The sequence below is a fragment of the Bison bison genome, unplaced genomic scaffold, assembly GCF_000754665.1.
Source record: "Bison bison bison isolate TAMUID 2011002044 unplaced genomic scaffold, Bison_UMD1.0 scf7180017864181, whole genome shotgun sequence".
Taxonomy (NCBI): domain Eukaryota; kingdom Metazoa; phylum Chordata; class Mammalia; order Artiodactyla; family Bovidae; genus Bison; species Bison bison.
Window position 1 is genome coordinate 3,915,182 of NW_011494753.1, and position 27,488 is coordinate 3,942,669.

General features: G+C 48.5%; 1 protein-coding gene across 1 annotated transcript in view; it reads left to right on the plus strand.

Moving 5' to 3' along the window:
- PCSK6 (proprotein convertase subtilisin/kexin type 6) overlaps positions 1-27,488 on the plus strand; it is a 179,333-nt gene that overhangs the window by 32,057 nt on the left and 119,788 nt on the right. Inside the window, exon 4 of the mRNA XM_010843399.1 lies at positions 26,351-26,455. Coding sequence (XP_010841701.1) covers positions 26,351-26,455 — 105 coding nt within the window. The remainder of the gene's footprint in view (positions 1-26,350; positions 26,456-27,488) is intronic.

Below are 27,488 nucleotides of genomic sequence, written 5' to 3' on the forward strand. Positions count from 1 at the left end.
TGGCTGCCACGCCCCATCATGCCCTGGCTGCCCCAGCCCTAAGCATCAACTAATCTACTTTCTGTCTCTACAGAGTTGCTTACTCTGGACATTTCACATGATGGAATGATAGAGTGTGTGGTCTTTTTTGTGACTGACTTCTTTCCCTTAACACAATGGTCCCCAACCTTTTTGGCAGCAGGGACAGATTTCATGGAAGAGGAGGGGAGGGTGGTTTGGGGATGATTCCAGCACATCACATTTATTGTGCACTTTGTTTCTATTATTACTACATTATGATATATAATGAAATGATTATACCACTCACCATAGTGCAGAATCAGTGGGAGCCCTGAGCTTGTTCTCCTGCACCTGGATGGTCCCATCTGGGAGTGACAGGAAACAGTGACACCCCAAGTGTGTTGCTTATGTCTTCTCTGGAATCTTGTGTTGGTTGCTGTCGTTGCAGAAAACCCTGATTCACAAAGATGGGATACTGGAAATGGAAGCAGGCTTTCAATGCTTTTGTGCAATCTCAGGATATTCTGCCTTGACTTTAATTCAGAATGTATGGAGATTTGAAGTCGTCTCAAACATACTCTTTAGGCCACCATCATTTGTGATCTCAAGCAGCTGATCTTCTAGCACAGATAAAGTCAGTTCATCTGGCTTATTCACAGGTGGGTGGCAGATCCATGCATTCTCAGTCTGGGGGTCTTTCATGGTTGGAAAATAAGGCTCAAACTCTTAGTCTCTTTAAAAATCTCTGCTACTGTTTGAAACATCAAAATCCCAATGTTCATTCATCGCCCCCATAATTCCAGTTTGACTTTGAATGCAGTCACTTCATCTGCCAGCTTGAGCACAGTTGTCATTCTTCCCTGGAGTGATAGATTGAGTTAGCTGAGCAGGTTGAATATGTCACAGAAGTAAGCAAGTTTTGTGACCCATTCTGTGTCACTGAAATGTGCTGCCAGTGGGGGCTGCTTTTCTAAAAGAAATGTTTTCACAGTGTGGAGACCCACATTCAGAAGCAACCTCTTTGACGTGAGTAGTGAAACCCAGAAGCCATTCAGTCATGGCAGCTGCTCCATCCGAGCATATACAGACACAAAATGACCAGTTCAGTGTTCTGATATGTGATCATTTAGAGGCTTAAATAGTTCTGCAGCTGTGGTGTTGATTGGCAACAAAAGTGCACATAACACAGTCTCCTGCACATCCTCCTGAAAAACATCTCCCACAGAAACAGGCATTGTCTTGTCAACACAGGTGGACTCATCAGATCTCTCTGCTAATGATAATCTGTATTTGTAACTGCTCCCCAGCACTAGCCTCACTGCTTCAGCTCCATCTCAGATCATCAGGTGTTAAGATTCTCATAAGAAGCAAGCAACCTAGATGCTTCACACATGCAGTTCATAGCAGGCTTCATACTCCTGTAAGAATCTACTGCCACCACCTCTGACAGGAGTCGGAGCTCAGGTGGTCATGCAAGTGTTGGGGAGTGGCTGTAAATACAGATGAGGCTTCACTCGCTTGCTCGATGCTCACCTCCTCCTGTGCAGCCTGCTTCCTAACAGGCCACAGATGGGTACTAGTCCATGCCCTGAGAGTTGGAGACCCCTGCCGTAGCATGCTTTTAAGATTCATTCATTTGAGTATGTTCCAGTACTTTATTCTTTTTATTTCCAAATAATATCCCAAATATTCCTCTGTTTGGATATACCAGTATCTGGATATTTTATTTGTTTGTCAGTTGATGGAAATTGAGGTTCTTTTTGCTCTGCTCTTTTGGCTCTTGCAAGTAATGCTGCTGTGGACATTGGTAAGTTTTGTGTGGAGCTATGCTTTTACTCCTTTAGGGTTATATGTAGGAGTGGAATTGCTGGGTCGTGTGGTAGCTCTCTTTGACCTATTGAGAAGCCACTGGATTGCTTTCTAAAGTAGCTCCATCACTTTACAATCTCTCCAGCAGTGTATGAGTTTTCCAGTTTCTCCACATTCTCATCAACAACACTTGCTATCATCCATCTTTTGTGTTGTACCCATTCTAGTGCTGTTGTAGTTGTGGTTTGCATTTTCCTGATGGCCGATACTGTTGAGCATCTTCCAATGGGCTTTTGGCCTCTTGCATGTCTTCTCCAGAGAAATATCTGTTGAGATCCCTTGTCCATTTATAATTGTTTTGTCTTTTTATTATTGCATATTTTAGACACAAGTCCCTTACCAGGTATGTTATTTGCAAATACTTCCTCCCATTCTGTGGATTGTCTTTACATTTTCTTGGTGGTGCCCTTTGAAGTACAAAGATTTTTTTTTAATCCATTCTTTCATTCTCTGTCTTTTAATTGGTATATTTAGTCCATTCACATGTAAAATCATTGCTGATATCATTGGCTTAATATCATTTGTTCTTCTTCCTGCTTTTTATACTTCCTCTAATTATAATGGAGCGTCTTAATAATTCTGTTTTATTTACTGACATAACACATCAATTATACTTCTGTAAAATACTTTTTTTAGAGATTTCCTTAGAGTTCACTGTATATATTGTAAACTAATTTATGTCCACCATCAAATAGCCCTGTGCCACTTGAAAGGTAGTGTAGGCACCTTGTGATAGAGTCTTCCTGGTTTCTCCCTCTTGCCCTGGTGATGCCAGACTTCAGGGGGACTTCAAGAGCACTTCCTGTGCTCTTGTTGAAGAAGCCCCTCCGTACCTGAGGTCAACAGTCTCTCCCATGCTATCCATCAGTGTCGCAGAGGGCAGCAGACGGCACTGTGGCCTTTCCTTTAGAATAGCCCCATCCTAGCACCCCAGAGCAGGTCAGGGCGTGTCATCATTCCCTGGCACGTGTGCTAGGCTCTGTGTTCTGGAGCTGGGAAGTGAGCCAGGAGGTCCCTCGGGGGCACTGAACACACTGTCAGGCAGACCCAGTCCATAAACAGAATATAACAGAATGTTGCCATCCCACACTTTCAGGTGGACCCAGTCCTTGGACAGAATATAACAGAACACATGGAAGGTTGTGTCAGTTCAAGGCAGATCCTGTGGGCCAGGGTGGTATTTCAGGGATGTGGGACCAGTGTGGATGCAGAGCTTGAGTCTGATGTCCACCGGGAGGTCTGGGTATCCCCAGTGTATCCCAACCTGAGAGGGGTCTGAGGGCGTGGGGGAAGGCCCTCACTCACGCCAGCTGCTCTTGCCCAGTCCTCCCCTGAAGGCAGCTTGTGTTCCTGTGGTCACCGAGGGGCTCTGGGTCTGGGCACTGAGATCCTGGGGACTCTATTGCACGGTGCACAGTGGCTCAGTGGGCTTCAGCTTCCACATGTCAAGGGGCTGCCCCTCTTTTCCTGGGTTCACGCCACCTCTGTCATCACCTCACCCCCTCCTGGCCTCCGTCAGCTGTGCCTGCCACTGGCCTTGACTTCAGAATCCTTGGTTCCCACTGAGAGGTGGTGGGGTGGAGCAGCCCTGTCACCTGCCAGACAGAGAAGACAGCTACCTGGAGCCTGTAAGGGACGCCACCTGGCTCCCAAGCATGCTCTTACCCCTTGGTGAGCAGTTTCCAGGAGACTGATCCCTTCACTTTTACCCACTGACACCAACCGCAGCAGGGACGACCCTTTTAGAGATGGAGATGAAAACCTCTGACACAGGCCTGGCTGTTGGATGTGTGAGCCCCTCCCCCACTCCCTGGGGACCCAGTGTCTGTGCGTCTTGAGAGCCACTGCCCCATGGGTGTCCTTAGTTCCAGCACCCTGACCTCCCCAGCCATCAGCTTTGGTTCTCTCTTGATGCTGATTGGCTGGTCTCGGCGACTGTAAACACGCCCTGCATGTCTGAGTTATGTGTTACAGGTCCTGGTGTGGGGAAAGCATTGGGTCAGTTTGTCTGGCCCTGTCTGCGTGGTTTACATCCCCTCAGCCTGCTCTCTCTGTGCAGGCTCTCCTGGTGCACAGTGACTCCCCCAGGGCAGCTCCATGACCTCTGGGGCCCATCTCATGGATGGGTGTGGAGCGGGGGTGTGGGCTGGGTCCAGAGGAGGAAAGGCCCTACTGTGAGGGACACAGGGACACACCTTTTGCTCACACTGGTGGGAGGGCTGCTTCAGTAGATAAATGAAGTCAGGTCTAATTGTGACCAGTGTGTCTGACGGGCCCACTTCTTCCCACCACCTTTCCCAGTTGTTATTTCAAAGTGCTGTGCATTGTGATTTTTTTTTTCTTTTTGACTCTGGAACCTTAAAGTTGCACTCTGGGGTGCAACAGTGGCCTGCTGGTTCCCCACATGTGTTCTTAGTTACTGATTTATGGATTTTAATTCCCCTCCTCCCTCCCTCCCCCACCGTGTGCTCTCTAAAGCCATAAGCAGAATCCACCCAACTTTACAGGCTTTGCAGTCACAGTTGTCAGGTTGCCAGGCACCTGTTCTCTCCAGGCCCCATGCACCTCCTGCACTTCATCTCATGTATCAGTATGTGTAATCACGGATGCTCTGGATTTGCGTGTCACCCAGTGCCGTGGATTACCCTGAGTCCTACACATGCACACACCCAGTCCCAGCAAGGTGGTTGTCTCAGTACTCCAAGAATGTGTACATAGCCCAATCTCAGGATCCCCTTTTGAGGGACTATTTTAGGATCGCTTGCAGTAAGGATTGCTTTATGAGTCAGGATCTCAGCAGGAGAAATTAGGGTACTGGGAGGAGGGTAAATTGATAGCTCACTTTTCCCCAGGTGTGGATGGAGTTCAGAGAAACCACCCGAGACTGTTAACAACAGAATTGCTTTTATCCCACAGCCCCAAAGGGATAGAGTGAGAAGTAATGGAGCCTAGGAGGAGAGATGGCCTTGACCAGGTGCCTTGAGAAGAGCCACAACTTCCAGGGAGACACAGCAAGCTTAGGAGACCCTACAGGGAGAGCCAGGGGAGTAGCTCGGCCTGTTTACTCTCCTCCATCCCCGCTCTGCTCCCTTCCCAGGGTTTTCCAGGACCAAACCGCACCCTCAGCCAGAGGGTGCAGAGCTTGCTGACACAGTCCTTGTTCCTGGAGCAGAGAGCCAGGTGGAAGAGGTTGGAAAGGAGATGTAGGGAGCTAAACAGAATATATCTGGCCCATTCCTGTAAGTTCTAAAAGCTTTGGTTTGATGTCTCACACTTAAATACTTACTCTGGCTTGAACTTGTTTTTGATGTGAAGAAGGGATTTAACTCCCTCCACCCAGTCCTGTATAAATTTCCAAGCACCATCAGTTTCTAAGTCCCTCATTTTAATTGATGTTTCTGATAAATCAAGTTCAGTATTTGCGTGGGTCTGTCTCTTTTCTGTTCCCTGGGTTAATTTGTCCCTGACCCAGTGCCTCATCACCTTTCTTGCTGAAGCCTTATAATAAAACTTGATGTCTTGTCCTTTTCCAGGAATATCTAGGCTATTCTTGGGCTGTTGGGTCTAACATGTTGGCTTTGAATCAATTTGACAGGTTCCACAAAACAAATAAATCCTGTTTGAAATTTGCCAGAACTTTTATATAAATATATAAATCTGTTAGATGTGGTTGTTATATCTTTCTGATATGGGGTCTTCCTGTCTGTGAACATGGTATGTCTGTTTATTTAAGTCTCCTTTAATGTCTATTAGCAAAGTTTTGTAACTTTATATATATAAGACTTACATTCTTTTGTTCAGTTCCTCAGTTGTGTCTGACTCTTTGCAACCCCATGGACTGCAGTACACCAGGCTTTGCTGTCCTTCAGCATCTCTTGGAGCTTGCTCAAACTCATGTGCATTGAGTCAGTGATGCCATCCAACCATCTCATTCTCTGTCATCCCTTTCTCCTCTTGTCTTCAGTCTTTCCCAGCATCATGGTCTTTTCTAATGAGTTGACTCTTCAGATCAGTTGGCCAAAGTATTGGAGCTTCAGCTTCAGCATCAGTCCTTCAGTGAATATTCAGGGTTGATTTCTTTTTGGATTGACTGGTTGGATCTCCTTCCAGTCCAAGGGACTCTCAAGAGTCTTCTCCAATACCACAGTTCAAAAGCATCAATTCTTTGGTGCTCAACCTTCTTTATGGTCCAACTTTCACATCCATATATGACTACTGGAAAAAAATGTAGCTTTAACTATATGGACCTTTGTTGGCAAAGTAACATCTCTGCTTTTTAAATACACTGTCTAGGTCTGTCATTGCTTTTCTTCCAAGGAGCAAGTGTCTTTTTAAATTTCATGGCTGCAGTCACCGTCTACAATGATTTTGGAGCCCGAGAAAATAAAGTCTGTTATTGTTTCCATTGTTTCTCATCTGTTTGCCATGAAGTGATGGAACTGGATGCCATGATCTTAGTTTTGTGAATGTTGAGTTTTAAGCCAGCTTTTTCACTCTCTTTCACCCTCATCAAGAGGCTCTTTGTTTCTCTTCACTTTCTGTCATAAGGGTGGTGTCATCTGCATATTTGAGATTATTGGTCTTTCTCCTGGCAATGTTGATTCCAGCTTGTGCTTCCTCCAGCCCAGCATTTCACATCATGTACTCTGCATGTACGTTAAATAAGCAGACAATATACAGCCTTGACGTACTCCTTTCCAATTTGGAACCAGTCTTTTGTTCCACGTCCGGTTCTAACTGTTGCTTCTTGACCTGCATACAGTTTTCTTAGGAGGCAGGTAAGGTGGTCTGGTATTCCCATCTCTTGAATAATTTTCCACAGTTTGTTGTGATCCACAGAGTCAAAAGCTTTAGCATACTCAATGAAGCAGAAGTAGATATTTTTTCTGGGATTCTCTTGCTTTTTCTATGATCCAACTGATGTTGGCAAATTGATCTCTGCTTCCTCTCCCTTTCCTAAATCCAGCTTGAACATCTGGAAGTTCTTGGTTCACATACTGTTGAAGCCTGGCTTGGAGAATTTTGAGCATTACTTTGCTAGCATGTGAGGTGAGTGTAGTTATGTGATAGTTTGAACATTCTTTGGCATTGCCCTTTTTGGGATTGAAATGAAAACTGAGCTTTTCCAGTCCTGTAGTCACTGCTCAGTTTTCTAAATTTGCTGGCATATTGAGTGCAGCAGTTAAACAGCATCGTCTTTTAGGATTTGAACAAGCTCAACTGGAATTCCATCACCTCCACGTACTTTGTTTGTAGTGTTGCTTCCTAAGGCCTACTTGACTTTGCACTCCAAGATGTCTGGCTCTAGGTAAGTGATCACACCATTGTTCAGTATATGGATACCTTAAATTTTTTATATATAGGAATTGCACATTTTTTGTAAATCACTGCAGATGGTGACTGCAGCCATGAAATTAAAAGACTCTTACTCCTTGGAAGGAAAGTTATGACCAACCTAGATAGCATATTCAAAAGCAGAGACATTACTTTGCCAACTAAGGTCCGTCTAGTCAAGACTATGGTTTTTCCTGTGGTCACGTATGGATGTGAGAATTGGACTGTGAAGAAGGCTGAGCGCCGAAGAATTGATGCTTTTGAACTGTGGTGTTGGAGAAGACTCTTGAGAGTCCCTTGGACTGCAAGGAGATCCAACCAGTCCATTCTGAAGGAGATTAGTCCTGGGATTTCTTTGGAAGGAATGATGCTAAGGCTGAAACTCCAGTACTTTGGCCACCTCATGAAAAGAGTTGACTCATTGGAAAAGACTGATGCTGGGAGGGATTGGGGGCAGGAGGAGAAGGGGACGACAGAGGATGAGATGGCTTGATGGCATCACTGACTGGATGGATGTGAGTCTGAGTGAACTCTGGGAGTTGGTGATGGACAGGGAGGCCTGGCATGCTGCGATTCATGGGGTCGCAAAGTGTCGGACACGACTGAGCGACTAAACTGAACTGAACTGATGGTACCTTAAGTTTTCTAGCAGTTGTTGCTAAAAAAAATCACCCAGTTGACTTTTTAAAAATATTGTTCTTATATCCAACCACCTTGCTGTAAACTCCCTTATTCTTTCTAGTAATTGGGAATGCTTTCAATATTTCCCTGTTAAGATGGATACTTGCTGTTTGTTTTTATAGATAGCTTTTTACCAGGTTAAGGAATTTCCTTTCTCTTTATAACTTGCTAAGAGCTTCTTATCATATGGGTGTTGAATTTTAGCAAAAGTTCTCCTGCTTCTCCTTTAATCTTGTTCATGTAATGATTACGTTTATTGATTTTCTAATGTTAAAATACCCTTGCATTTCTCAGATAATCTAAACATGGTCACAGTGGATTATTTTGTTTTTGCTTTGCTCAATTTGGCTTTCTAATATTCTAGTTAAAAGTTTTCTTCTGTATTCATAAAAAAAATGAACCCATGATATATTCCTTTCTTGTACTGTCCTTGTTTGGTTTTAATATTAAAGATTTTCTGGGCTTAGAAAATTTTACTCTTTTTCTATTCTCTGGAAAAGTTTGTGGCAGACTGAGATGATTCTCACCTTGATTTTGGTAGAACTTACCCATAAAACTGTGTAGGCCTGTTTGTGTAATAGAAAACATTTTTTTAACTACTGCTTCTGTTTCTTTAATGGAAAGTCTGACATCCAAGGACTTCTTATATTATTTACATTTTCAAATTTGTTAGCTTAACATCATTCATAGTGCTTCTTTATTATTTTTAAATTCTCTGCTTTATTTGTAGTTGTATGTCTCCTTTCATTTACAACATCACTTCTTTGTGTCTTCTCTCAGTTTTTTTTGGTGATTTTGCTGTGAGTTTGCCCTTCTTCCTAGATTTTGGCCTTGTTTATTCTCTATATTATAAATTTATTTTCTCTTTTTGCAGAATTCTGCTCCTAACTTTATTATTTTCTCCCATGGTTTATTTATTTAGTTAAACAATGGTTTTAGTTAGACTCTTAATCTCATGAATTTTCAGTGTGTCTACTTCTAATATGAGCACCTAAGGTAATACATTTCCCTCCCACTGCCTTATTCACTGGTGCTTATAAAGTTGTTGTATGTAGTATATTCACTCATCCAGTTCTATGCATTTTTAAATCCCCATTATGATGTTTTCTTTGACCCATGAGTCATATGAACATGTTTGTTAATTTCTGAGTGTGTGCAGTTTTTGAGTCCCTCTTCACCTTACTGATGTTGCTTTTAATTCCACTGCCATCAGACACTGTTGTCTTGGAGATCAGTTTTTGGATGCTGTGGGGGACCTGCTTCTAGCCCTGGTCCTGGATCAGGTTTTGATAAGGTCCTATGTGTCTGGAAAGAGTGCTGTCCTCTGTTGTTGGGGTGGAGTTCTGGGTCCTCTGGACCCTATGTCTCTGTTGCCTTTTTGTCCTGTTCTCTGGGGATTTTGCTGTGCCTCACGGCCTCTGCAGTCTGGGGCATGTCCAGGAGGAACAGGTTTGGGCTGGCCCCAGAGGATGAGAAGGATCCTATCCGACGGAGGAGAAGGGCCTGGATGCGGGAGCAGCATGGATAGTGGTGACAAGGCTACAGGGGGTGTAGCCTCTGAGGGAGGGCAGAGGGGAGGGGCCAGCACCAGAGAGTTTGGGCAAGGGCCTTCACAGAAGAGGGCAGGGGAGAGTTGTCTGAGGGATCAGAGGGGCCCACAGAAGGGAGGCAGCCGAGGGCTGAGCTGGGGGGGTCTGGCTCTGGGGCGTGTGCTCTGGTTACTGGGACGCCTGGTAGTGCTCAGGGTCTCCTTAGGTGACAGCCTGACCACTTGGTCAGGGGACTGGAAAGGCAGGAGTCGCTAGAGGTAGGGTTCTGAGGGCAGTGATTGAAACAGCAGGCCCAGAGGACCAGGTGGGGCAGGTGGGCCAGTGACCAGGAGCATCCAGGTTGTGGTGGATGGGTTGGGAGAGCTGTGGTGAAGGAGGGATTTGGGTGTTGGGGCCTGGCAGGGGCATGCCCACTGTGGCTGGAATTGCAGGGTGTCTGGGAGAGATGAGGGGAGTTCTGAGGTCAGGGTGTCAGGAGGGTTGTTTATCAGGTCATCAAAGTCCTCTGTCAGTGGCACAGTGGTAAGGAAAAAGGAGGGGGAACCCTGTGACGGTGGCCACCCCTGGAGCACAGGGGTGGCGGGTGGGTGGACCTGGGTGGGGGGAAAGCTCCCAGGAGCATCCTTTCCTAGGAGGCTGCCCATGATCACCCTGCTGACTGTCCAGCCTCAGTGTTTCTGAGGTCAGAAGGAGAGCCGTGAACACTTAGGCTAGACACCAGGACTGAGAAAACCAGGACACACTGCTGACTGGGGGCTCCCAGGCAAGTGGGAGCTTTCAGCTGAGACTAAGACATGGTATACAGATACACCACATGGATGGAGGAGTGTTTTGTTTGTTTGAGGCTTTTTTAAAAAGTGATCACTTATGGTAAAATACATGCAACATAAAATGCACCATTTTCACCATTTTCCAGTGGACATTTCAGTGGCATTGGGTATACTGACAGAGCTCCTCCTGTTGCAAAACTGAAAATCTGTGTCTGTTAAAACTAATGGACCACCAGGAAATTCCCTCGTTTAAAAACAATAATAGGGATTCCCAAGGGTTCAGTGAGAGGACTTAGTAGGGGCTGCATGAGACACTGTCCTTGTCACTGGGGACAAACACAGTAGAGCCTACGGGGGCTCACTCTAGGCTGCCGGGTCTGTTGCTCATGGGGAGATGCCCTGAGAGGAGTAGCACTGTGAGAACAGAACAGGGCAGGCCCTGGAAGTGGGAGATGGTCTCTAGAGGGGCCCAGGGGTACATGCAGCCCCCTAGCTATATTTTATTTGATCTAGAATGGTTTCAGAAAATTGGAATAATTACTAACTAGTTCAGTTCAGTTCAGTCGCTCAGTCATGTCTGACTCTTTACCACCCCATGAACCGCAGCACGCCAGGCCTCCCTGTCCATCACCAACTCCCGGAGTTCACCCAAACCCATGTCCATTGAGTTGGTGATGCCATCCAGCCATCTCATCCTCTGTCGTCCCCTTCTCCTCCTGCCCCCAATCCCTCCCAGCATCAGGGTCTTTTCAAATGAGTCAGCTTTTCGCATCAGGTGGCCAAAATATTGGAGTTTCAGCTTCAACATCAGTCCTTCCAATGAACACCCAGGACTGATCTCCTTTAGGATGGACTGGTTGGATCTCCTTGCAGTCCAAGGGACTCTCAAGAGTCTTCTCCAACACCACAGTTCAAAAACATCAATTCTTCGCACTCAGCTTTCTTTATAGTCCAACTCTCACATCCATACATGACCACGAGAAAAACCATAGCCTTGACTAGACAGACCTTTGTTGGCAAAATAATGTCTCTGCTTTTTAATATGCTGTCTAGGTTGGTTATTTAAACATTGGGAGGAACTCTGCTCAATATTCTGTAGTAACCTAAATGGGAAAAGAATTTGAAAAAGAATAGATACGTGTGTGTGTGTGTGTGTGTGTGTGTATGGTTATATCTGAATCGCTTTGCAGTACACCTCAAACTAATTAATATAGCATATAAATCAACTGTACACCAATATAAAATAAAAATGTAAAAAAATTAAGTTTTGGGATATTTCAGATAGAAATTTGTTTCCAGCATCTCTTTTTTAATGAGTTTTAGTATTACAAAGTTTATTATAAAATTAAAAAATTATTAAATAATTTTTAAAATTAGAAAGTTATTATAAAGTATTGTAAGAGTTGCATTTTAAAGTTGAACATTATACTTCAGCTTATTGATAGGAACGATAAATTCAGTGCTACCTACTTTTTTATAATTTTTAATTTTTTAGTTGAAGTATACGAGGTATAGTCCACGGGATCACAATGAGTCGGACATGACTAATGACTAAAAGACAAGAACAATAGTTAATTTAAAATATTGTATTAGTTTCAGCTATACAGCAAGGTGATTCACTTTTAATGTTTATATTATATATGTATTACATATAGCATATATAATAAATATATATATATTAGATTCTTTTCCTTTATAGTTTATTACAAGATATTGATATAGTTCCCTGTGCAATGGTGCAGGTCCTTGTTATTTATCTATTTTATATATAGTCGTTTGTATGTGTTGATCCCAAGGCCCTCCACCAGCTTCTCTTGAAAAATAGGAGAGCTGGTCCCTTCCCCACAGGGAGGCAAAGAGGGAGTGTGACCCAAAGGGTCATGTTAGATCCTTTCGGGTCTCAGGACAGATGTAGTCTGTGCCTCAACTTGGCTCTCTCTTCCCCCGTGGGGCTCGGCATCACCCTCCCAGAGGACTTGCCCATCATCCTCTGGGAAGAGCAGGTCCTCGCTGCTGATCTGGCTCTGGAAGAAAAGCTGCTGGGCCTGGGGGCACAAGGATTCAGTCTCTGGGTACCCTGTTCCCACTCAGGGGATGTGCCATCTGTCTGCCAATGAGAGTGTGGAGGTGCCAGTTTTCGGCTCCAGTGAGGAACCATAAATCAGACAGAACCGCACAGAACTAATGAGCGCACCTCACTCAGAGCTTGTCTTACAGATTTGGTCACATGAGTGATGACAGAGGCATGAATTCACCTCACAGAGCTGAAAAAAGTGACTCAGCCTAGAACCAATTGTATATTGCAACCTCATTCTCTACACATGGATGAAAAAGGAACAAGAAGGAAGTCTCTCTCAGGGACTTGAAACACCCTGAGGATGGCCAGATGGGGTGGGCAGTGTGGCCCTGGGGCAGGCCTGGCCAGTAGGCGGTGCACTGTTCACTCCCGCTTTGTTGGCTCTGTCGAGGTGGGAGTGTTTTTCCCACGGGGACCGCTGATAAAGAACTATGTGTGTGTTTTTAATTGAAATTAAAGAGTAAATGGGATTTGTTATCTGGCTTTGTGACTGACTTTGTTGCAATCCATTTTCCCTCCAAAGTGAGATACATATTACTTCCTATAGAAATGATAGGGAAAAAGCTACCTGAACAACAGCCTGCCCTGTGTCAGGCCCTGGGCAGGCATCTCACATGTGTCCTGCTTCATTTATCCTCCCAGCAACCATGGGGTGGGGTGGGGGGATTAGAGAGGGGTGCTGTCATCCCCGCTGCCTAGTAAGGGAAATGACAGCAAAGAGAAATTAAGGAACTTGCCTGCAGTCTCTTCAGTGAAATGGAGGACCTGGCACTTAGATCCAGGCAGTCTGGCTCCAAGGCTTCAGTCAGTGTGTGGAGTCTCCCCTGCCCTAAGTTCCATGCTAGGCAGTGACCAGAGTCCCTTTGCCATCACTTCCCTGCCCTGGCCCCATCTTGCCCTGTTTTTCCTCGGAATCCTGGTAAAGAAGTTCTCCCCACTAGCAGGATACCAGCTTCTCAAAGCATGGGCCCCCTTTCTCTGTAGGAGCAACGGGTCACCTGTTGCTCAGAGTCTGTGATCTGAGTGCCGGCCTTGCAGAAGAGCCTTCACCAGGCCTCCCTCACCTGTCCTGGGCTGCTCACTTCTGTGGATCTCCTCCCAGAGGCAGGTCCCAGACACTGTGACCCAGCTTGGGACCTGCCTGGAGCCTTGTGGAGAGAGTAGAGCTGTGAGCGGACAGGTACCGGCAGCTGCATGGTTGTCCCGGGCATAGTGAACACGGGGTGCTGTGTTGGGGGGCATCCTCGGCCCTGCTCACGAGTCTCTGGCAGACAGTCGTGTGTGTTGACTTTGTGAATCGTGGGCGGAGAGAGGGCAGACAGAACAGGGTGATCTGTTTCCTCTCTCTTTCCTTTTACACACTGACTTCTTGCCTATAAATGAGTACTTTTGAAGTTTTACTTTGAATATGAAAGTTCTGTTGGGATTTTTTTATGGCCACACACTCCATAAACCATCATGTTAGCATGAAAGGGACGGAGAGACGCTGGTTCAGCGTCTCCTCAGAGAGTAGAGTCCGACTAGGGCGGAGACGGGCAGCCCCCGCAGACCCCGACCTGAGATGCCGCAGCTGTGTGGACAGTCACAGCACCACAGCAAAAGGCCCGATGGGGAGAGCCACACGAGGCCCTGCTCTAGTTTATAAACCAGGACATGCTGTGTGGCTGGGAAAGGGCCCTCCAGGTGAGTGTTGGTGGAGCTGGGGCAGCTGCTGTCCCCCAGGGGACTCTTCACTGTGAGTCACAGGTGTGGGGTTGAGTCCTGAAGCCAAACAACAGTGCATGGCTCTCTTCCTGTGTGCTTGTAGTGCACACTGTGGAGTTTGGGCACTCATGTGCTTTTGCTGAAGGCTTCCCTGGTGATTCAGAGGTAAAGAACCCACCTGTAGTGCAGGAGACACAGGAGACATAGGTTTGATCCCTGGGTTGGGAAGATCCCCTGGAGGACGGCATGGCAACCCCCTCCAGTATTCTTACCTGGAGAATCGCATGGACAGAGGAGCCTGGCAGACTACACTACATGAGGTTGCAGAGTCAGACACGACTGAAGTGATTGAGCATGCACTCATGTGCTTGTACTGAAGGTTTCTTAGCTCTGTGAAATACAAGCCTCATGTCTGAGCAGGGTCAGCCCACATACCCCCCCACCTGCCAAGAGGCCAGCTTCCAGGATGGGCCTGGGCTGCATGGTCAGCAGACCCCCAAGGACAGGCATCAGGAGTTAAGGGATATTGGATCAGGTGAACGTGGGCTGTCTCCATGGGCATGGCTGTCCCCTCCCAGGTGTCTCTTTTCCCTTTAGGGGAAGCCACGTAACAGAGAGGGATGCAGGACTGGGATGAGCGGCCTGGAGCCCAGAGTAGTTGGTAATCACAGCCGGGCAGTGTTGCTGGGCTCTGTCCTGTCCTGAGCGGCTGCACCTCCCCTCCTCGGGCCTCCAGCGCTGCTGTCACTGGGGCTAGGGGTGCCCAGCACCCAGAGTGACCTCGGAGAGAAGTCAGTTTTAGGAAGAGTGGGACAGGAACATAGAGACATTTTTTCTGTAATTGCAGTAAAATAGTGGGCTTCCCTAGTGGCTTAGACGGTAAAGCGTCTGTCTGCGATGCAGGAGACCCGGGTTTGATCCCTGGGTTGGGGAGATCCCCTGGAGAAGGAAATGGCAGCCCACTCCAGTATTCTTGCCTGGAAAATCCCATGGGCCATGGAGCCTGGTAGGCTACTGTCCATGGGGTCGCAGAGTCGGACACGACTGAGCAACTTCACATACATAATAAAATTTACCATATTAACCATTTTTAAGTGAACTGTTCAGTGACATCAAGTACACTCACATTGTGGTGCACCCATCACCCCCATCATTTCCAGAACATTCTCACCTTCCAGAAATGAAACTCTGTCCCTCCCCGGCCCCTGACTCCCACTGTCGCTGTCTCTGTGACTGTGACTCGTCTCCTGCCTCCGTGGGGTCACACAGGATTGTCCTGTGTGTGTCTTGTCTCATTGAGTGTGAAGTCCTCAAGGTTCACCCATGCTGTCGCAGATGTCAGAGCTGCCTTCCTTTTTGAGACTGAGTGATAGTCCCTGTGGGCATGGACTGCACCTTATAATCGCTCCATCCATCCATGGGCACTGGAGTTGCCGCCTTCTCTTGGCTACTGTGAACGTTAGTGTTCACATGTCTGTTGGAATCCCTGCTTTCTCTTCTTCAGGGTATTGAAGTGATGTATTTTTAAAGTGAGTATTTTAAAGATTAATTTCTTCAAAACACTTTTTAATTTCCCTTAGGATAATTCCTCTCAAGTGAGAGTTTCAGATATTAAACTTTGAGTCTTAAACATTTCTCTCACAAGGACAGAAATCTTCTTTATCAAATCTTGTAGCCTTCTCACCCGCCTCTGTCAGGTAACCCTAGGCTGCAGCTTGGTGCTGGCCCTTCTTTCTGGGGAGCCCGGGAGGGGGCCAGTAGGACCAGGTGGGCCTTCCCCTGTTTCTTTGCTCAGGGCATCCCAGCATTGACCATCTCCCAACCCCACACCACCCCGAGTGCTGTGTGGCCATTGTGCTAAAGGTTGCTGATAGCATCTTCTCGACTCACAAGCTGCCGAGGTGCTCTCTGCTGAGAGCAGTGTGGGCGTGTCTGTCCCAGGCTCTCTTACCTGGAGATGGGACCCTCTGGGGTGAGGCTGTCCCCATATGTCTTCCATGCTCAGCAAAAAAAAAAAAAAGGCATGTGTTAGCGTGAGGAGAGCCCAGTCCCTGTCTCGAGGACCGTGGGCTGCCTGCAGCAGCAAGTGGTTGCAGGCAGGCCGCATGACGGGGCTCCTATTCAACAGTAGTTGCCAGTGAGGTGCTGGAAACTTACAGGAGCTGAGGTAGGATCGGGATGCTGGCCTCCTTGTAAGAGTTCCAGGTCCCTATTCTTGACCTGCCCACTGCTTCTCAGTCAGGGATCCCTCTGCCCTCTGGAGACCACGCACTGCAGAGCAGTTAGCAGGCAGCAGGGACATGGTGTGAACCCAGCCTCACCCTCACCATCAAGTCAGCTTCATGGAATTGAGGGGTGGTCAAGCTTAGAAATGGGATAAATGACTAATTCTGGAAGTCATAAAGATACCTTTAAAGAGTAAAGGATTTAAGATGAAAATCTTCAGAAAGGCCGTGCAGTTTTTCAGATGTCTCTCTGTGGATGTAAAAGGTGTAGCTTGATCTGTACATTAACCATCCTCATCTGAAACGGGACCATTCGGCTTGGTGACTTCAGGGAAGAGAAAATGAAGTCTGTTAAGTAAAAATTAATGGTTTTTCAGGAATTTGTAGGAAGTCGAGCAGCTTAATGACATGCTTTGGGTGGATGCGTTTTGAAGAAAGCAATTTGAGCAGACTAGGAAATTGTGCAATAACCTTAACTTGGGTCAGAATTTAATTACTGCAGTAACAGAGTGTCGCTGTGTGTCTCTGTGACCAAAATGGGAAGCAGGATTTTTTAAAAAGGCTTTTAAAAGTAACAACAACTTGTCCATTCTCTCTCTCTGGACTTCCTTCATTATAAATACCAGGTAACCCAATGCTGGCTAAATATAGGTTCAGTGGCCATCTCTGTTTATGACTTTCTTTAGGCGGAAGTTACCAGCACAAGGCCAGATTAATTTGGTGTGTAGGTTTTTATAGGCTCTAATTAGTTATGTTTTTCTTGAGCAGACCAACTGGGATCAGTAACATTATATAACTGAACTCTGACGCCCAAGACTTTGAAACACAGACGCCTCTCTCAGAGCTGGGGCCCCTGGGAGATGCCGACCCGGCGGCCCGGCGGCCAGCCCACTGCAGCTGTGAGCAGCCGGGCTCAGAACATCTGTTTCCAGCCAGGAGCAGCTCCAGGAGTGATAAACTGAATACCTTCTTGCAAAGTCAGAAGCCTCATCTGCAGCCCATTGGTTTCTGCATCCTTGAGGTTTGACATGGCACGACTACTTATCAGCTGTCCCCGGAGGCAGATTCCACTGTGCTGGCCCAGGAGGAGGTGGGGCAGCCAGGGACAGAGCAGAGTGTGCACTTGACCAGCCTCCCTACCTCACTGCTTGACAGCCCTGCACCTGCGTCTGAGTGTCTGAGGTCACAGCCATTGGAGGCCTGAGTGGGTGGTGGACCTTTGGAGCCATGGAATGTCATCTGGGGTGGACCTAGCACGCTCATCAATGACTTTGCTGCACAGCAGACTTGACAAATGACTCGGGGCCCTCCTCTTCTGTTCTCGAAGCTCTGCAGAAACCGCCAAGTCATCTCCTTTTCCTCCAGGAGGGCAGGATGCGCCCCACTGGCAGCACCCCGGATCCCTCCCACCTCACACCTGCCCTGCATAAACAGGGAGGTGACATGAAGCTAGCTATGCTTACACTGATGGGAAAAGCAGGACAGGAGGGGCTCTTCCTGTAAACACCCCAGCCCAGGCCTCTCTCCCCATCACACTTGGCCCCTGCCCCTTCTTCACTGGACTTTACAAGCTGTTGCTGCCCCCCACCCCCTCAACCCGTGGTCCCCTGGATGCTTCCTCTCCAAGGAGCACCACCACCTGCCTCCGAGCCCTGCAACCCTTGGAATGGACATTAGAGGGGCCAACATGGGCCTCACCCAGCCACTCAGCTGGTGGGTTGTCTTCCTGTATCCACAGCCTCAGGACTGTCCTGGGAAGGGGGCTAGAGAGCCCAAAGGCCAGACGACTGGGAGGCCTAAGGTCTTGGTCACCGCTACACTGGACAGCTCTGTGTGTGTGGACAAGAAGATGTGTGTCCTTCCAGTGTGACTCAAGGTCTGTTCACTTCACCAAACATTTCTTGGCCTCCTGCTGTGTACCAGATGCTGCCAGTGCCTGTGGGTTATTACAGATGACAGTTCATGCCTTCGAGGAGCTTATCTTGGAGGAAGGGACAGAAGATGGGCTATAATGGGCACATGTAGGCACACTAGGCTCTGGGAGGTCCAAGAGGGCTTCCTGGGGGCCATGACAGCTGAGGTGATGGTTAAAATCAGAGCAGGAGGTAGACTTGTTGTGAGATGGCTGGCGTGAGCAGGCTTGGGGGTGTGAAAGCAAGCAAGGGTCCCTCACACACAGCAACATCACTAGAGTACAGGGGTGATGCTGGCGAGGCCAGGCCTGTGCCAGAAGGAGAGCTGACCTGGCTTGGTCATGGAGACATGCATATGCCCTGTGAGGGGCCCATGGGCTTCTGCTCCTCTAGGAGGCAGGGATGGTGGTGTGGTGGAGACTGTAATGGAGGCTAGGAGGCAGTAGGGCCCTGCCCCATGATGGGGGCAACAGGGAGCCACCAGACTTGAGAACCCTTCAGGCTGTCTCTCTTGGAGGGCTTGGTGATGGATGCCTGGGAGGACAGTGGTACCTTCACCCAGAGGAGGGACTCCTCTGGAGGAGGGGGTCTGGTAAGGGTGAGGACAGCAAGATGGTGCTGAGTTCAGGGTGATGCTCTGATTGTGGGGGTCGGCACAGCCTTCCCAGCTCAGCATGCTGGGTGGGGGCTGGGGGTCTGGTAGGCCAGTGGTGAAGGGCCAGGCAAGAAGTGGAAGGGCCTTCTCCTAGGAAGAGCTGTCCTCGGGTTGGGGCACGACCCTCAGCTGTAGCTCGGTGCCTCTTGGAGGTGGTCCAGACCTCGACGACCAGGACCTCCATGTGGGGGCAGGCCCAGCCACAGCGAGTTTGCTCCTGTTTGCACACCAGGCCTCCCTGTCATTCACCATCTCCCAGAGTTTGCTCAAATTCATGTTCATTGAGTCGTTGATGCTATCTAACCATCTCATCCTCTCTTGTCCCCTTCTCCTGCCTTCAATCTTTCGCAACATCAGGGTCTTTCCCATTGAGTTGGCCCTTGCATCGGGTGGCCAAAGTATTGGAGCTTCAGCATCAGTCGTTCCAGTGAGTACTCAAGGTTGATTTCCTATAGGATTGAGTGGTTTGCTCTCCCTGCAGTCCAAGGGACACTCAGAAATCTTCTCCTGTACCACAGTTGGAAAGCATCAATTTTTTGGCTCTCAGCCTTCTTTATGGTCCAACTTTCACATCCATACATGACTACTGGAAAAACCATAGCTTTGACTATATAGACCTTTGTTAGCAAAGTGATGTGATGACTTTGCTTTTTAGTATGCTGTCCAGGTTTGTCATAGCTTTCCTTGCAAGGAGCAAGCGTCTTCTGATTTCATGGCTGCAGTCACCAAATGTCGGTACACACAAATCTGAATGTACAACATGCATGTATATATGCACATTCTCACATCTGTGCACACATGCAGTCATACATCTACATATGTATGTACATAAATACACAGGAACCCATTTCTATGCCTGTCCATCCACAGACACACCCATCAGAGGTGTGCATGGGCCACAATGGTCTCTCTCCAGGTTCCTGCACTGGTAGGAAGGAGAGAGAGCCCCACAAGGCCCTGGGCTGCTGTGAACAGTGTGTTGCGGGGGACCAGGTAGGGTGAGTGGGGTCACCATGACAACAGTGCTGGAGATATGTCCAGAGGCAGAAGGGTGATGGTTAGGGATGTGAACTCGGATTCACCTCCTGACTGTGCTGCGTGCAGTGAGGGGGCGGTTCTGAACCACTCAGAACCTCTGTCTCCCCATCTACACCATGAAAGTGAAGATGGCCCCTGCCTTGTAAGGCTGCTGTGAGGCTCAGGTTGTGTTGTCTCAGCTGGAGGCCTGGGACAGGGGGCTGCCGTGTTCTGAACCAGGAGCCCCAACAAAAATCAGGGGCCTTGGGAGCTGCACAGAGAAGGAAAAGACAGGACTTGCTGTTTCCTGCTCTTTTTGTGCCTGTTTTCCATCTGTATTTTGCACCAAGGGCATGTGGAACTAGGTTTCTAAAGTGCCTCATAGAGGGTCCCAGTTGGGAACCACATCCGGCTCTTCACTGTGGGTTCTTTGATCCCATTTCTTCCAGTGTTCTGGCTTAGAATACTTAGCCAGGGTTTTGATGTTACCAATTTTATCAACTAATGTGTATAATTACATACCAGTGTTGAGTGAAGAGATGTGGACCTCGCACACTCAGCAGATTGTTCATTTTCTGGCGAGTGCAGTAGGCTAAGAGAACAGCTCTGATTAACCCATTGTGGAAATAACACAGATGAGAAAAAGAAAAGCATTTACAAAAATTTTATGTTGTGACCAAGACCTACCCACCCCTGCCAGAATAAAAAAAACTTAAAAACACCTCATAGACTGGAGATTGGATTCACTGAGGCAGAGTGGATTGAGGTTCTGGGGGCTCAGTGCCAGCAAGGGCTGGTCAGCAGCTGGAGAGAATGGGAGGAGAGGAAGAAGAGAAGACTGCCTGGGCACTTGGGCAGCAGGGTTCTGCAGCAGCCACTGCCTCGGGGTCAGTCGAGCAGGTGGCTCAGCCACCAGCTAGGGAGGTGGTGTGCAGAGCATGGGCAGGCATGGCGGCTGGGGCACAGTGTCCGGGACAGCGGGACTGTGGAGCTGGGACAAGTGCCCACGTTAATGTCAGTGCAGAAATCAAGTGAAAATAAGGGCCTCTTCTTACCCATGGGGTTGCCCTGCACTTATGATGTCTTTTGTGCCCCCTGCCCCCGCCACTTCTCTGTCTGCTCTTCTGACTCCACCTCTTGTTGGTCTGACCCTGAGGCCGTACCAGTAGTGCTGCAGTGATCCTGAGCCCTAACCCGTGTGCCTCTGTGTCATTCAGTGTGAGGTTGTCGCCTGTCTGGGCACAGTGGGGAGAGTCTGAACGTAATGCTGTGCTTAGCCCCCTTGGCTTCAATTTTCCCATCTGTGAAGTGGGGCCATCTCTGTGGCTCTTCCCTGACCCCTGCCTGTGAGGCCAGGGGCAGTCAAGTGTCCATATGTTTACCCCAGCCAGTGGCCACATCCCCAGTGTCTTGCTCTCCTGTCCTCCTATTTCATGAAGGCCCTGGTGAGCTTGAGGGACAGTGCCCTGAGCGGGAGGGCGTAATCCGGGTGGGGAAGGTCACTGAGTGGGGGGTGGGGTGCGAGTCAAGGGGCAGGAAACAGCCACGTGGTAAATGCCACATCATCCATGCTGGGCCACGTCCCACTTCAGGCAGGGACATGAAGGGAAGCAGAGCTTCCCGCTCTGCTAGCTCTTGATCCTTTCTGACCTTCTTCCCATCTTGGAAACCTCATACTCCCAACCAGTCCTGATGCTGGGGAGGGTGAGTCAGATGGGAGTGACCGGGTCACTGGACAAGGATGGTGCCTGGAGAGGAGGCAGCTCCGTGACTAGATAAGATGCTGAAGGCGCTGACCTCCTAAGCAGAACCCCTCGGTATGGGGACTGGTGGTCTGGCCTCAGACTGGTGGACCCCCACCCCAGACACGTCCTGCAGCAAATTCTAGAGTTGCAGGTTGGCAGGCCTTCTCTGTAAGGTCTGCACATGGCCTGTTTTAGGTGAGGGGGCAAAGGGTCCCTGTGGCAGCCACTGGGCTCGGCATCATAGTGTGGGGGCAGCTGTGGACAGGATCCCCAGGGAAGCTTTACTTACAGAAACAAGAGCTGTGTGTACATCCTAGGATGGAAAGCAGGGTCACCAACAGACACGGCACACTTCACTCAGCGCAGTCAGGAGGTGGAAGCAGCTCAAGTGCCCATCAGTGGGCGAATAGACAAGCGATGATGGCATATGCCCACCATAGAGTGTGGTTCAGCCTGAAAGACAGAGGGAGTTCTGACACCTGTGGCAACAGGGGTGAACGTGGACATCATGGTAGGGCAGCAAACCCGTCACAGAAGAGCCAGTGGCTCCCCTGAGACAGCCAGAGTTGTCAGGTTCACAGAGACAGAGCAGATATTCTGTGCCCTGTCTACTCTCTGTTTGCCTGTTCGCAAACCTTTCATCTCGAGGAAGGACGGTTCCTGCTCCCCATGCCCGCACACTGCTCCAGGAGGGCCCAGAGGGTGGGAGTTCACATGTAATGGAGGCAGGGTTTCAGTTTGGGAAGATGAGAAGGTTCCCAAGATGATGATGGTGATGATTGCATGACAGTGTGAATGTGCCTGGTGTCCTGAACTATAGATTCTTAAACACTGTGACAGTGGTAAACATTATGTCTGTTCTGTGTGCTGAGTCACTCAGTCATGTCCAACTCTTTGCAACCCCATGGACTGTGGCCCACCAGGCTCCTCTGTCCATGGGATTCTTCACACGAGAATACTGGAGTGGGTTGCCATTTCCTCCTCCAGGGGATCTTCCCGACCCAGGGATCGAACCTGTGTTTCTTACGTCTCCCGCATTGGCAGGTGGATTCTTTACCAGTAGCACCACCTGGAAAGCCCTCTGCCTGTTTTACCACAATTTAAAAAGCTAACACAATAAGCAGGAGATAGATCATTTGCCTGTTCTCCGTCCTCTGCCCGCTGCCGCCCTTGAGTGGGTCAAGACGTGGTTGACCACATGGCGCGTCCTTGGGCTTCAGGATGTCACGTCCATCCAGGTGAGGGTGGTGCCAGGGCCTCTCCCAGTGTCAGGACTCCCTCCTCAGCATCTGGCCCTGCCTCCTCCCTCTTCCCTCTTCCTGCCCTCACAGTCTCTCCAGGGTCAGACAGCCTTCTGTCCCATGCCCTGTCTGCCCTCTGTTTGCCTGTTCACAAATCTTTCATCTCAAGGAAGGACAGGTTCTGCTCCATTCACAAATCTTTCATCTCAAGGAAGGACGAGTTCTGCTCCCCATGCCTGCATCCTGCCCCAGGAGGGCCCAGAGGGTATACAGATGCACACAGAACCCTGGGAGGATCTGGGTGGCAACTGTCAGAGTTCCCAATAGCCAGTGACCTGACTCACTGCCCTTTTTCCTGAATCAGATTCCAGCTTCTGCACCTGGTGTTGTCAGGATGGGAGGGTGTCCTTGACTGGTGTCCCCTTCTCCCCTGCACCTTACCCAGACCTTTATCGTCCATACTGGGCTGCACATAAGTTCCCAAAATAGATGTGGCATTGCCCGTTGCTGCCCCCGGGGCAGTTTGTCTGGTCAGCACCATGGGAGCCATCTGTTCTTCCCTGGAATTGCTCAATGGAAATGACTCTCCTCAGTGCAGACCCTCTGAGCCCTGCTCAGGGTGGAGCTGGACAGGGGCAGCGTCACGGGCCTGCATGGCCTGGGGACTGGCCTTTGCAGAGAGGCTGGGCTGCTCTAGGGCCAGATGCTGCCCTGAGTGGCGTCCAGGGCTACCCTGATGCGGGCCTACTTAGGATCTATGAGTGCATGCTCAGTCGTGTCTGCCTCTTTGTGACCCTGTGAACTTTGCGACCCCATGGACTATAGCTCACAAGGCTCCTCTGTCAATGGAATTTTCCAGGCAAGAATACTGGAGTGGTTGCCATTTCCTCCTCCAGGGGATCTTCCCAAACCAGGGATTGAACCTGCGTCTCTTGTGTGTCCTACATTGACAGATGGATTCTTAACCACCTTTCTACCTGAGAAGCCCAGTGCTTATAGTTGGCAGCTCTGAAATTAATCCCTCCCCTTGTCAGCACATTGGATTCAGCTCTTAGTTTCTCCATGTCCTGAGTGGAAATTGATTTGAACACCTGGAGTTAAAAGACCCAAAGTTGTGATATATCTCCCAGGGATGGTGGCCACTTGTGGATTAAACATGGCTGTAAGTTAAAGCTGCATTGTTGTTAAATAACAGCTTGGCTTGCTCTAGGAGGAGCCCTTTGACAGACATAACAATTAACTTTAGTGAAAAAGTGAGCAGTTAACTGTAGGAGGAGAAATAAGAGTGCTTCTGTGCAAAACAGGGCAGAAATAATGAGGTTTATGATGGTTGAAAAGATGCTTGAAGTAGAAAATGAACCAAGAGTCATAATTGCAGAAAACCATGTATAGAGCACTTCCTGCCTGCCAGGTACTTTGCTGGCTCTTTGTATATGAAGAGCTGTGCCCGACTCTGTATATGTGTACATGTGCGTGTATTGTTGTTGTTTAGTCGCTCAGTGGTGTCCAACTCTTTGTGACCCTACAGACTGTAGCCCACCGGGCTCCTCTGTCCATGGGATTCTCCAGGCAAGAATGCTGAAGTAAGTTGCCATTTCCTTCTCCAGGGGATCTTTCTGACCCAGGGATTGAACCCAGATCTCCCGCACTGGCAGGCGGATGCTTCACCACTGAGCCTCCGGGGAAGTTCGCCTGTGGTGTGTGTGTGTGTATGTGTGGTATATGTGTGATGTGTGTGTATGTACGGTGTATGTGTGGTATGTGCATGCAGTGTATGTGTAGTGTGTGTGTGGTGTATGTGAGGTATGTATGTGTGGTGTGTGTGTGTGTGTGTGAGTGTGTGTATAAGTGGTATGTGTATGTGTGTGTGGTGTGTGTATAGTGAGGGGAGAGGGGAGAGGGACTGTCTTGGAACAAACCTTGAAGATAGTAGTTACTGTTCTCAGAAGGAGACTAAGAGAGGGTCTGAAGCCCAGATTCCGCAGCAGGTAAAGCTGAGTCAGGGTGTATCCCAGGCCCAGGGAGGGTTTGGAGGAGCCAGGGTGAGAATTCCAGCTCCTAATACAGCCAGGATTTCCTGAACAGCAACTGTGTTCAAGGCACTAAATTAGACAGACACCATATAGACTCTAACTGGCTAACCTTCATAGCTGTCATGGTGTTCGCTGTTCTGTGCTTGAAAACAACTGAAACACCCTGGAGCAAGCTTGAGCAAACAAGGAGGTTCTTCATTTCAAGGACAAGCGGTGTCTCTGGAAACTGAAAAGCAGGATGCAGCCGGACTGCTGGGTTTTCTGGATATGAGGGTAAAGGGTACAGTCAAGCAGGCTCTCTCTGTAGACACCTGCGCAGTCTTCTTGTGGAAAGACGTGGAAATGGCTGCTCAACATCTCCATGTCCCTTTAGGTCTCTGCCTGGTCCCGTCCACTGCACTGGACAGATGCAGTGTCTGTGAGCAGGAAGAGGGGCAGCAGAAGGTCATGGTGAATTGGGTGCACATTAGTCCTGCTTAAACAAGTTCTTGGGGTATGTAGTTTTATCCCCACTGTACATGTAAGGAGCTGAGGTTTGCAGGAGGGGAATCTTGCTCAGGATCACAGGATCATGCATGGTGAAGGGAGCGGACAAGGTTTGGATGAGGCCTGTCTGGCTGAAACCAGGCTTGTCACCATGACATCTGACTCCTGCAGAGGACAGTCTGTCTTAAATCCATCCTCTCGTCAGGAGCTGGAAGAGAAACTAGGATGGTTCCGCCTGAGGAGGGCAGCCTGAGAGTTTGTGTAGCATTTGCTCCATCTTCAGTGACAAGGCTCTGCTCAGGGCTCATGCCCAGCCAGCTGTTTCCAGCAGCCAGTGGAATTTAGGAGAGGCAGGCCTCCTGAGCACAGTGTCCTGATGCTCCAGGGTTGTGAGACACGAGGCAGGTCGGGGCTGGGATGGCGGGAGGAGGTGCAGGAGCAGCCTACCACGTCCCCTCCAGCCCTCCAGCTGAAATCCACCCTGATAGACCGCTGCTGGCCGAGAGCCGGGACACCCTGGGACTCGGGTGTTCTCAGCTGACCTTTCCGCAGTCCCCAAGCAGATGGGGCTGCGTGTTTGCCTTGGCTCCTTGCTGCACTTGGGAACGGACATTCATTCTTAGATGTCTCAGTGTACCCTGGGGGGCAGAGAGCATGGAGTTTGTTTATAAATGAGTGTTTGGTGTAGACTTAGACCTGACTTGACACGAACTGAGCTGCTTCAGGGATGCTTAACCCAAAATGAACAGGAATTCTTGTCTAAAATAACTTGGCCATGGTAATACAAACTTTAAATGATACAAACTCACTGCAAGATCTGGGGAGCATGTACTTCATCGGAAATACCACCTAGTGTTTATCCAGAAAGGGGTCTCCGAGTTGACATTCACAGACCTAGAATCTGTGGCAGGGATGTGAGCGGGGGAGTGTCATGGAGGGTGATCTCGCTCTGGGGGCAGGATGGGTCTCTCAGAGGAGGGGGAGGTGTTCTGAGAGGCAGGGTTTGGTGAGACCATACTGATTGGTGGTATCCTGCTTCTTGTTTTGCAGATTGGAAACCTGGACGATTACTACCACTTTTATCACAGCAAAACCTTTAAGAGGTCCACCTTGAGCAGCAGAGGCCCTCACACCTTCCTCAGGATGGACCCCCAGGTACAGCTCCGCTCCCTGGGCAGATGCTGTCTGAGGGCCTAGAGTGTCGTGTGCGGGTTGTTTGTGTCTCTGGTTCTGAAAATGCCCAAGTCTGAATTTTAATGAGCTTCTCCATGACCCTAAGTTTTCCTCTCTGAACAAAACAAAACAGATGTGCAGCTACATATCAGAGCATTTCAAAACTCCAAATATTTGGGTCCTTAGTAAGACTTGAGAATTTAAATTCTTGACTTCTGTTTGAAACAACAATCAAATGACTATAGGGCTATCATTTTAAATCTTTAAAAGTCAACAAAACACATAGTAATTAGCGGAGATAAATGTGTGCATCTTACCCATAAAGGCTATGGAATTCAAACTGTCGTTTTAATAATGAAATTAGAGTTTGGATAGGCAGGTGTTTTTGTGGTTGTCATAACACATATCTTAATGGTTACCATGAACTTGAAAACTTGGGCAGTGAACGTAGCTTTTTCTTTAAAAATCCCTGTGATCTTTGAGATGAAAACAGATGTAATTTGAAAAGAGGCTAATAATGTTTTTAGTATAATTCTTATTTATCAGTGGTTAATCATACTTTCTACATAGATTTGAGATTAATATTTGACTCATGGGTCAGCAGATACTTGGTAAGATTAAAGATGTAAGATGGCCAAGTGAGCCTTTGATGGCCTCATTCATTCACCAGGTGATTTTGGAATACCTGCTGTGTGTCCCTGTATGTCCATATCAGGGCCATTGGAGTGGACGGTGGGGCTGACAGTCTATAGAAATGCACATGATATGTCACAGGGCATTGAGAGCTACAAGGGATGGTGAAGTGCAAGTGACAAGAAGTTACGGCCATGACAAACAAATGAGGCCATTGGTAAACTGTAGTTTTAGAACATGGAAATCACCCTCTCCTAAAAGCAGTGTGCAGAGTGTTCATTTAGACTCCCAAGCAGGTATGGGGTGTTCCTGCAGGGATCCCCAGAGAACGTGGATAGTAAAGTTTCTGCAGAGAAGCTGGCCGTGGTGGTGTCCCAAGCAC